Source organism: Trypanosoma theileri, assembly GCF_002087225.1.
Source record: "Trypanosoma theileri isolate Edinburgh chromosome Unknown TM35_Tth_1_V1, whole genome shotgun sequence".
Taxonomy (NCBI): domain Eukaryota; phylum Euglenozoa; class Kinetoplastea; order Trypanosomatida; family Trypanosomatidae; genus Trypanosoma; species Trypanosoma theileri.
The window spans coordinates 234,595-245,935 of NW_021639843.1; the positions used below are offsets into that span (position 1 = coordinate 234,595).

An 11,341-nucleotide genomic window follows, 5' to 3' on the forward strand; every position below is an offset into this window, starting at 1 on the left:
TTTTTTTTTTTTTTTTTCTCACTCTCTCTCTACCTTTCTCTCTCTTTTACTCTTTCCGCATGTGTGTGTGTGTGTTTGTGTGTAGATGGTGGGGATTGTCTCTTTGAAGTGTTTAGACATAGAGTAAAAGAGTACATTAAATACATAGTAAAGGAAGAACAGAGAGGAAGAAAATAATTAAAAAGAAAAGATACAAACAAATAACAAGAGAGATATTCTTATGCATAATAGCACACCTCTTATTTTTGACGTTCCACCTGTTTTCAGGGTGGAGTCTATTATTGGGCAAGGATCATATGGTGCGGTGTGTAAGGCCGTCTACGAAAATGATAAAATTGCCATTAAAAAAATTCCAAACTACGCAAAAAGTGAAGAGACAGCACGTCGTGTTTTGCGGGAAATTGAAATATTACAGAATTTACAGTTTTGTGAACAAGTAGTGGGATGTCGCTTGTTATTTAGACCAACGAGTCGTGAAAAGGATGTGTACATGGTAATGGATTACGTCCCTTCAGATCTTTCAACAGTTATAAAGAATAAATCCATTCCTCTTCAAGAGAATGTTATTCGATATATAACTTGTCAAATGCTACTTGCCCTCCGCGCAATGCATCGCTGTAAAGTCTTACACCGTGACTTGTCTACACGTAATATACTCATTAACTACAATTCACAGGTTTTTGTGTGTGATTTTGGTCTTAGTCGTTTCTTTGACCCTGATGAACAACTTTCCTTTGGTGTCGTCACTCAATGGTATCGTGCTCCTGAGATTATTCTTGACGCTGAATACGATGCTGCAAATGATATTTGGAGTGTTGGAGTGATTGTGTGTGAACTGCTACTTCGTCGTTATTTATTCCCGGGTAAATCCAATGACTCTGCAGATCAACTGAACCTTATCTTTCATCTGGTAGGTACACCATCATCATCCGTCTTTGATCAAGGACAACCTTTTGCTCGTGCATCTGTTAATGCCAAAAACTACGCTTTATCAGTAATAGAAAGACGTCAATGCAAATCCATATTACGTGAAGTTCTTTCTCACTCACCACTATTACAAGGAAAAGATGGGGAAAACTCACTTGTTATCGATCTTGCAGAAAAACTGCTCTCATTTAACCCACGTGATCGTCCAACAGCTGATGAGGCCCTCAGGCATCCATGGTTTCAACCATGTCGTGAGTTTATTGATGAGATGATTGCAGCACAGGACGATCATCAACCAACACCACAGTTTTCATCAAGTAGTTCCCTCTCTATGGAGGAAGTAGTGCAGAAGATTGAAGAACTTGTTCCATTATTCTCTGAGGAACTCCTCATAAGTGAGGATGAAGCTTAAACTTTACCTGGGTTTCGAAGAAAAGATAGTGAGCGATCAGAAGTATTTTCCGATTCCTATACATACATATATATATATATATATATATATAAATGTTATTGCCGTGTTAGACATATCTGTTTTTTTTTGCTTTTTTTTTTTTATGTAATTCCCATTATTTTCTTTGTTCTGTTTTTCCTATTTTACTTTTTTTTTTCTCATATTGTTCCGTTATAGGGATAGTGAACCGTCTCTGCGCTGCTCTCCCTTCTGCGCGAGCGCTACTCCTCTAGTTAAAGAAACACGGAAGAGGAGTAGAAAGAGGGACGGAAAGGGGAAAAAAGAAATACAAACAGGTAAAAACCAATAAAGAAACAGAAGAAAACATTTTATTTTTTGTTTAGTTTTCTGTGTGTGACCTCTTCCAAACATATTATTATTGTTATTCACACCTAGGAGCATACGAACACATATATATATATATATATATATATATAAACAGACACACGCACACACACAGTCACAGATAGAAAGAGAGAGAGAGAGAATCAGGTATACATAATATTTGCATACACTAGTAGCCCATGTTGCGATGTTGCTGCATTCTGCGCGACAAATCCATGTTCGCGGCGAAGCGGCGTGTGATTGTGCCAATTCAACCAACGCCCAACTTTCCCGCACACTTTATTAAGGCCGCTTTCACAACGGATCCTCTAAAGGAGAAACAGAAGGCGAGGTTTTCCTCCGGTGGTGAGGCGATGCGTGAGGTACAGGATATTCCTAAGAATCTTGAGGGTGAGCGGTCGCGGCGAGAGCTGATGTCTCGCGGGGATACGGAGTTTGAAGCCCTCGTAGAGTTTATCCAAGGCGCCTCTTACGATCAACTCATCTCTGGTCGCCGCTTCAAGAAGGTGTATGATGCGCTTTCGGAGAATGATGATATGTTTGTATGGCTGTGCCACACGGCGATGTCTGTGCTGAACCCCGGCGATGTGCGCTCGCGTCTTGTGTACCACCACCTGCGGACCCTCGCGGAGGCGGTGGCGGCGGGCGAAATGACGCAGCGGACGGCCTTCCGCTTTTACGAGTCGGCGGTGCGGAGTCCGGCGTATCGCGCGGTGGCGGCGCGGCAACTCGAGGCGGGCGCAGCGACGCGGCTGGCGGGCATCAGCGCCGCGGCGGACGTCATGCGGCGGATGGGCCTCACGCGCCGGCCGATGGCGTCGTATTTTGAGTTGTACCAGCGGATTGTGGAGCGGTCGGAGGCGATGACGCCTTGGGGATTCCCGCCGCTCTTTCAGTTCGAGGAGCGACTCTCGCTCGAGCCGAGACTCAAGTTCTTCTCACGCGCCGCACAGCAGACACTCGAGCGACGACGACGCGGCAACATCATGTCGCCGCACACCATTCTGCAGGGCCGACGCATCTTTTGGATCCCACCAACGTGGAACCGCGCCGGCCGCTTCTTAGGACCACACGTGACGCTCTACCCCGGTATGACACCAGACTAGTTTTACAGCATATAAATATCTTCGGTGTATCCCTCGTCACACTGTGTGTATTTTTGTTGTTTTTTTTATTCATTTTGTTTATTGAGTTATTTTGTTTTGTTTTTGGAGACGCTTGTTTGGGTTCAACACTTTTCACTTCTTTCTTCTTTTTTCTTTTTTTATCTTTCGTTGTATGGCAACACACTTTCACGTTGTTGTGAAAATCGTAACGTCTGACTGGTGTTTTGCGCAACACTCAGCAACACTATCTCAAAGTAAGGGAAGAAAAAATAAGAGAGAGTGAGAGAGAGAGAGAGAGAGAGAGAGAGAGAGAGAGAGAGAGAAGAAAACAAGAAGAAGGCGAAAAGTAAAACCAAGGAGTGGTGCATCAAAACGAGAAAAAAAAAGTTGTAAAAGAGAAAAAAAAAACAAGGAAAAAATAATTTATAAACTTTTTGCGCTTTTTTGTTTTATCTTTTCTTCATAGGAAAGAAAAAAAAAAAGAAAGAAAGAAAAACCTAGTGAAAAATGGGAGGGTGTGTGGCATCTGTGCTGGATAAGAGAAATGAGTGGAGTGTCGTTGATTTTCCAGAATATCAGTCTTTTATGCGGCTAAAGAAACAAGCAGAGCCTGTACCTGGAACGGAAAAAGCTAATGCATCTCCGATCTATCGTATGGTTGGTACATCTGAAGAGGAACATAAAAAACTTGTTCATGATTACTACCATGGTGAAACACCACCGCAGTGCTTCGCTAGACTATGTAAGGAGCGGGGAAATAGGAAAGTTATGTTGTATCGTCTCCTAAAAGAAGTGGAGCGTAACACTGTGACAGATAAATATGGAAATAAAAAAACTCTTGAAACGTATGTTTTTGAACCCAAACCTCGCAGTATTACTTACACTGAGCTCTTACATAGGGTTCAGAGTTTGGCTAAAGGACTCACAGAGATTGGACTACAAAAAGGAGAATTTATTGGAATATATGAGGATACACGTTGGGAATGGTATTGTACCGTTCAAGCCATTTGGTCATGTCAAATGGTAGCCGCAACAGTATATGCTAACTTGGGTGAGGATGCTCTTATTTATGCGTTACAAGAATCTCAATGCAGAGCTATTGTATGTAATGGAAAAAATGTCAAAAAACTCATTTCATTAATGAAAAATTCTGGCGTTTCGAATACATTAATTATATATCTTGATGATCTTCCAAAGGATACAGACACAACAGGTTTTCAGGTCTATAGCTGGGTTGATGTGATGAAAAAGGGTGAGACCAGTAGTAAAGCACTAGTAAATATTCCAGGACCTGAAAACTGTGATGACCTTTCACTTGTCATGTATACAAGTGGAACAACGGGAAATCCAAAGGGTGTTAAACACACACATGGAACTTTGGGAAGTGGTTTTAAGGCTTTAAGTCACCGTGTACTAGATCTTTTAGGAGAAGTGACTGAACCAGAGACATATTGCGCATATTTACCCCTCGCTCATATCATGGAACTTGGAGTGGTGACAGTTCTCTTTAATCGTGGTTGTGTTATTGGTTTTGGAAATCCACGTACACTAACAAACAATTTTGCGAAACCTCATGGAGATTTTGCTGAATACCGTCCTGTTATTGTTGTTGCCGTTCCACGTATTTTTGATACCATAAAGAAGGCTGTGGAAGCAAAATTACCCCCACCTGGTTCATTTAAACGAACGGTGTTTGATCATGCTTATCAATCCCGACTTAAGGCCCTTAAGGAAGGGAAAGATACACCATATTATAATCAAAAAGTATTTGCACAACCTCGTCAAGCGATGGGTGGTAAGGTACGTGTAATGCTATCTGGAGGAGGTCCAATGAGCCCTTCAACACAAGAATTTATTAATGTTATCTTTGGTATGATTATACAAGGATGGGGACTGACAGAAACTGTTTGTTGTGGTGGAATTCAACGAACAGGAAACCTTCAATATGATAATGTTGGACAGATACTCAAATCTGTTGAAGTTCGACTGCTTGACACGGCTGAGTACCGTCACACTGATAAACCTGAACCACGTGGTGAGATTTTGTTACGTGGACCTTTTCTTTTTAAGGGATATTACAAACAGGATGAATTCACAAAAGAGTCTATTGATGAGGATGGTTGGTTCCATACTGGTGATGTGGGAAGTTTTACAGAAAATGGGACCTTGAGTATTGTGGGTCGTGTTAAGGCTCTTGCGAAGAATTCTAATGGTGAATACATTGCGTTGGAAGTACTAGAATCTATATATTCCCAGAATGATCTTTGTACACCAAATGGGGTTTGTGTACTGGTTCATCCTGGACGAAGTTATATTGCCGCTATTGCAATTACGACAGGAGATCTTACAATGCAGTTTGCAAAGAAGAATCATATTTCTGGTAAATTTCCTGATATTCTTCGGGATCCAGAGTTTCGTAAAAAGGCAATTGAGTCATTCCAGGAAACAGCGCGAAAGGCTGGACGTAAAAGTTTTGAGATAGTACAGAATGTGCAGTTGTTGGGGGATGAGTGGACTCCTGAGAATGATGTACTGACAGCGGCTATGAAATTAAAACGACGTGTGATTGACGTTCGATATAAGGATTTGATAAATGAACTTTTCAAGGAGGATTTGTAACTCCAATTTTTTTTTTTTTTGTACATCTTTTTTTTTTGTTTTTTAGTTTTTTTTTTTTTTTTTCTTTATTGTGTTTGTGATAACACTCCCACCCCTCTCCTTGTTTTTTCCTTTCTTCACTCACTCCTAATGAGATCCCAGTTTATGAGTTTTGTTTCCTTGAACGCATGAGAAGAAAGATTTAGTAGAGAAAGAAAATAGCTCATCGCCTCCATCATCAGGGTAGGGGAAATCTCTCACGTTTGAAGAAGAATGGGCGGTGAAAAAGATTTTTATATATATTTATATAGCAAAACTAATTTGTTTAAAAGCTGGAACATAAACGGAAATATGGGTTGTGAGGTCCGCTCAAAGACAGAGATTTTTTTCCTGCGATTTTTCCTTGCTGCTCATTGTTTATTTATTATATATATATATATATATATATATATATATATTTTTTTTTTACTTTACCCTGATACTTTAAAAAAGAAAATATCTTTTTTCTGCCTCTTTACTTCTTGGTTGGTATTTTCGTTTTTTTGTTTTGTTTTGTTTTGTTTGTATTATTGAATACCCTATATGCGGTTTATTCCTTACTCTGAAAAAAGGAAAGAACACTTTAAACGTTGAATGAGATAGATAAGGTAGCTTAGAGCAGTTGTATTTTTCTTGGGATCAAAGGTGTGAAGGATGAAAGCGAATACCACAAAGAGTGCATCAACAAAAGAAAAAAAGGAATGTACCTGTATCATTTCTTTTAGTGTAGAAACTCTGTGAGTATCATTATATAAAAAATTTTTTTTTTCTCTGAAGGGTAATAACACAGAAAAAAAAAAAAGAAAAAAACATGTATCCCATCATCTCTTTTAATGGTGAGAAGAGTGGAGGGGTGCACAGGAGATATGGTGATAGGATTGTATATATTTCTGTATGTCTGGGGAGAGAAGGATGTAAGAGAATGCTACCACAGCAGGAGACTGACATGTTTGTTCTCACTTTGCTGGGAATTCTCTGACAATATTGCATGCTTTTTTTTTTTTTTTTATTCGTTGCCGTTCTTGTTGTTGTTCTTGTTCTTGTTTGTTGTACTTTGCTGGGTCTTTTTTTTTTATTGGTAAGGTGTTTTACATACTCTATCGCTGCTTGGCACGTTCTGCATACGGTAGAGGCATGCAATTCCGTTTGATATCATAATATTAACGCAATTGGCGTTCTATTACATATTTATTTGTTTTTATTACATATCTTCACACTCTCTGTGAGCGTGAGAGAGAGAGAGAGAGAGAAAGAGAGGGAACTCTCAAGTGACACTTTTCTGTGTTTAAACATCTTCTTCCATATTTCTGATTGCTGTTTTTCTTTCCATTACTGACATAAGACGTAGAGAAAAGAAGGTGAGTGAACTAAAAAGAAAGAAAAAAAAAAGGTAAGGAAGGAGGAGTTAATGGTGCGATAACGAGATGCTCTTATAAGTTGATATCCATTTCCAATGTCAATAATAATATAAGGGAATATCAGGGAATGTCAGAACTATTGGGTTTAGTTCAACCATATGACGGCACGTGGATGATTTTTTCCAGCTTTTCCATGGAGTTTTTCCTCTTTTTTTTTCTTCATGATGGTTGTTCCTTACTCTCAACTTAACTCACCTCTATCATGAATCGTTTTTGAGTTAAAGATGATCAGATGATTTGCTTGACGTGGAGAAAAGAACCATAACAGTTTGAAGTGTCTCTGTTGGTTTAATCCATCACTGCGTTTTGGTAAAAAAAAAAAAAAAAAAAAAAACCATCAACATCACCATATCAATGACAGATTCACGACCTTCATTACGTAATGTTACTGTGTGCACACATACAGACACAATACACACACACATTTGCAATAAAAAAAAAAAAAGTAGTGTTATTTCTCTTTCAAGAGTTTTTTTCTAAATTCCTGCGATTGGGAAAAACAAGTGCATTAATAAAAAAAAAAAAAAAAAGAAAGAGAAAATTAACAGTTACTTACCATTGGGGGAGGTAAAACAAAAATAAAAAGGAACAGTTCACCTTTCATGATAAAATCAATTTTCCCTCTGATTGCCTTCCACCTTCTTTATCAAATGGTGTCCAGAAGCTTTTACATTTGTGTTTTCCTTTTTATTTCTCTCTTTATGTCTTTGTGCGTGTTTTTTGTTTTTTTTTGTTTTGTTTTTGGTTGACACCTCCGTCCTATTTTTTTTTTTTCTTTTCTTTCTTTTTTCCCGTTATCAACATCATCATTGTTAATACTATTACCGTGATCACGTTGTTGGATCAGTACTAGAGAAGTGTTGTAGTTAAGACATTGTGTTTGGGTTTTTTTTTTTTCTTTTTTCCTAGTCTCTTGGTTCTTTGTTCCCCGCCATGTTGCGTCGCTGTGGTCCTCGTCGCTTCGGCGGCCACCAGCAGCACAGCGGGCGGGAGCAGCAGCGCATCACCCGCGAGCGGCAGCGGCGCATTTTGTACGACGCCGCCGGCAACGTGCGGCTCTCGGGGCTTTTCTTCCTCGCGTGGGAGGAGTTCCGGCGCCCGCTGCTCGCCGTCGGCGGCGGTCTCTTTCTCTTCGTCGCGTACAACCGCCTCGTCGTGTGGCTCTCGCAGCGGGAGGCGGCGGCGGAGCGGCTGCTCGACGCGGAAAGTGAGGCGGCCGCGCGGGAGTCCGGGCGGCTGCGGGGGGAGCGATTTCTCGTCAAGCCGCGGCGGCAGATGGAGGACCCGGACTTCCTCAACGTCCCCTCATACGCAGGGAAGGGCGTCTACTCCAGCAAGCTCTTCACAGACGATACCGCAAGCTCAGATCCACTCTTTGCAGAAAAGCGGAGAAACTGATGACGGTCTTTGGCCACCAGCAACATGGTGGGGAGACCTCACGTGATCATGAGCCTTCCTTCTGGACTCCATACACAGGCTTTGTCTGATTTTCTTGTTATGATTTTTGTTATTATTATTGTTATTATTGTTATTCTTGTTTGGGTTTCGCGCCCTGCCCTGTCGCCCCATTTCCGCTTCTCTCCGCAGAGGATGAATGCGTGGCGGCATATGTCTCCATCAAAATATCTAGAGACAAATATCTACTGTTTGGTTTTTTTTTTTCTTCCTGTTTTTTTGGTTATTATTGTTGTAGTTTTTTTTTTCTTTTTTTGTTTTTGTTATTATTCTTCTTTGCTGACCCATTATTATTTTTTCTTCTATTCTTTCTTTCTTATGTAGGAGAGATACCGTCTTGAAATATGCCCCGTGAAATCAAGAACCTGAAGGAGTTCCTCACCATCTGCTCCCGCAAGGATGCCCGCTGTGTGAAGGTGAAGCACAACGACAAGCAGACAAAGTTCAAGGTGCGCTGCAGCCGCTATCTGTACACACTCGTCATCGCCGACAAGAAGAAGGCTGACAAGATCGAGCGCTCTATTCACCCATCCGTGAAGAAGATCACCGTCACTGCTCGCTCACACGCCAAGAAGAACGCCGGTAGCAAGTAAACAGAAGTAGAACGAACGGAAGTGGCGATGACACGGTTGATACTTGAAGAGTAATGGGAGTTCCTACTGATGTTATCTCTTTTTTTTTTTGCTTTCTCTTTTTTATTATTTAATTTTGTTTTCTGAGCTTCACATCAGGAAGCATACAATAAAATAATGGTTTTACCCACCAATGTGTTTGCTTTTATTTGTACTATTATATTGAGTTTTGGTGTAAAAAGTCTACTTTTCCGTGTTTTTTTTCTTCTCTCTTGTTTTCTTTTTTTTTTTTTTTTTTTTTTTTTTTGCACATTCGAAATGATGTAACTTCTTGTGGACTTATTCCCTCACCACCACCAAATAAAAAATAAAAAAAAAAACAAAGAAAAAGCAAAACTAGGGTGTGTGAAACGGCACACCATAAGCAGCTGCGTGCTGCACGATCTGCATTATCTCCTTACCCATGCGTCGCTTTGGAGTAGTGCCCCGGGGGTCATTCTTAGTGCGACTGTTACCATCACTACCATTACATCGCGTCGTACACGTAAAGTCAATCAGATCTTATCATGTACAAAGTGTCCATGCCGGTGTTGTTCCTGCGGCATCTACGTCGTCCTGGAGTGAAAGGGTGACATCGCTCTTTTCAGAGGGTTTCAAGGGAATGGAGAATTTTCTTCCCGTACGATCTAGAGGAAATCAGAGGAAGTCCACCGCATCACCATTAGCACCACCACCATCACCACCACCACCTCCTCCACCATTATCATCATCAGCATGTACAATGATGAATACTCCATCCTCTTCCTTACCTTTAACATTCTGCAATTCGGAAACACAAAAGACGCTTACTGCGAGAGATTTATTTCCTGATCTACAATCCCTTTTTCCTGATGTAAAGTTGTCGACTACATCTTCAACAAGATGGGCAAACAACGGAATGGGTGTTCCACCAATAGTGCGGGAGCGACTTGACTGTGAACACGCTGAGGTTGGCCAACATGAGCAAAACTTTTCTCAGAAACCCCAATCAGACTACTTTCCTCGTATTTCACGAGCAACAGGCCCCTCTTCCATGACATCAGCAAAAGAATATGAGGATGCCAAGCGATACGCATATGCTTATGAAATATGGCGTCATCGAAATGAACTCTTACAACACATGCAATCGGATTTAATACGACTTAACGATGGTATACAATACTTGCGAACTCTGCAGGAAGAAGACTTGGAACATGCTATGAGGAGGGCAACAAAATTCTCATTTTTTGTTTTTTTTCCCTTTGTCCTACTCACAACTATTATTCTTTTTAGTGAGTCTGCATTTTACAGTGCAGAACTGAAACATCTTCGTCTGGTTGACTACGATGAGTGGTTAAAGAAACAGAATGGAGTAGTTGACAGCAGTGATACTATTTCCAAGATCAGGAAATAGAGATACAAATGTTGAAATATAGCTTCATTTTTATTCACGACATAAACATAAATGGGGTACATTAAAAAAAAATACCAACAGCCTCAAAAAAAAAAACAGACTATTACTTCAACAATTTATTTTTTTCCTTTTTTTTTTATTGGTCCTATTTTTCACTACTGTTTTTATTGCACTAAAGTTNAAAAAAAAAAACAGACTATTACTTCAACAATTTATTTTTTTCCTTTTTTTTTTATTGGTCCTATTTTTCACTACTGTTTTTATTGCACTAAAGTTTTCTTGTACAAAGAAAGTAAAAAAGAAGACATCATGTCTGTCACAGGTGTACTACCTGAAAAAGAATGGCAACAACCATCCAAGATAAAGTATTGCCAATATCAAGATTGTGGGGCATCCTTCGGTATATTTAGCAGCAAGATCAATTGCCGTCGTTGTGGAATTGTTATGTGCTCCAAATGTTCAATAACATGCGACTCCATTACAGGGCATTACAGTAATAAACCACAGCCAGTCTGTCCAAGATGCTTCGACATTATCGAAAAGCAAAAAAAAAGGTTCTCACGTATCTCTACACAACAAACACCATCCCTTACACGTCGCAACAGCACAGATTCTATTTCTACAACCCCTCAGCATGAATTAAGCACAGCGTTACAGGAGCAAGAAACAAAAGTAAAACAACTTGAACAAGAACTCACAAATGAAAGAAACACGCGCAAGGCATTAGAGGATCAGTTTCAAAAGCAGATAACAGCAATTATGGAGGATAAGAACGCGAGCCTCCAAGAAGTTCAAGAATTACGTGTAAAACTTTCTCAAACTCAACATGAAATAATGAAAAACCAAGAATCCATAAACTGCGATGCTTCCGAAAATAACAAGGGTAACCTAGTTGAACCTGCAGCTAATGCAGATGAACTGCAATCTAAGTTGGATTCAGTGTGCTGTGAGCGTGAGCAACTGCAGGCCAATGCGGATGAACTGCAATCTCAGCTAGC

At 40.2% G+C, this 11,341-nt stretch overlaps 6 protein-coding genes across 6 annotated transcripts; all 6 read left to right on the forward strand.

Annotated features, from left to right (window-relative positions):
• Window positions 1-220: 220 nt before the first annotated feature.
• Window positions 221-1,339, forward strand: TM35_000011890 (protein kinase; the record flags this gene model as incomplete). The annotated part of the gene is made up of 1 exon (XM_029020870.1): window positions 221-1,339. One exon carries the CDS (start codon window positions 221-223, stop codon window positions 1,337-1,339), a length of 1,119 nt encoding a protein of 372 aa, XP_028887378.1.
• Window positions 1,340-1,902: 563 nt separating this feature from the next.
• Window positions 1,903-2,829, forward strand: TM35_000011900 (uncharacterized protein; the record flags this gene model as incomplete). Its single annotated transcript, XM_029020871.1, has 1 exon — window positions 1,903-2,829. One exon carries the CDS (start codon window positions 1,903-1,905, stop codon window positions 2,827-2,829), a length of 927 nt encoding a protein of 308 aa, XP_028887379.1.
• A 507-nt stretch (window positions 2,830-3,336) lies between these two features.
• TM35_000011910 (fatty acyl CoA synthetase) lies at window positions 3,337-5,448 on the forward strand (the record flags this gene model as incomplete). Its single annotated transcript, XM_029020872.1, has 1 exon — window positions 3,337-5,448. One exon carries the CDS (start codon window positions 3,337-3,339, stop codon window positions 5,446-5,448), a length of 2,112 nt encoding a protein of 703 aa, XP_028887380.1.
• Window positions 5,449-7,817: 2,369 nt separating this feature from the next.
• Window positions 7,818-8,282, forward strand: TM35_000011920 (uncharacterized protein; the record flags this gene model as incomplete). Its single annotated transcript, XM_029020873.1, has 1 exon — window positions 7,818-8,282. One exon carries the CDS (start codon window positions 7,818-7,820, stop codon window positions 8,280-8,282), a length of 465 nt encoding a protein of 154 aa, XP_028887381.1.
• Window positions 8,283-9,374: 1,092 nt separating this feature from the next.
• On the forward strand, window positions 9,375-10,343 carry TM35_000011930 (uncharacterized protein; the record flags this gene model as incomplete). Its single annotated transcript, XM_029020874.1, has 1 exon — window positions 9,375-10,343. One exon carries the CDS (start codon window positions 9,375-9,377, stop codon window positions 10,341-10,343), a length of 969 nt encoding a protein of 322 aa, XP_028887382.1.
• Window positions 10,344-10,652: 309 nt separating this feature from the next.
• On the forward strand, window positions 10,653-11,339 carry TM35_000011940 (uncharacterized protein; the record flags this gene model as incomplete). Its single annotated transcript, XM_029020875.1, has 1 exon — window positions 10,653-11,339. A coding segment is annotated over one exon (687 nt), but the record flags the coding sequence as incomplete, so codon positions are not given.
• Between the last annotated feature and the right edge of the window lie 2 nt (window positions 11,340-11,341).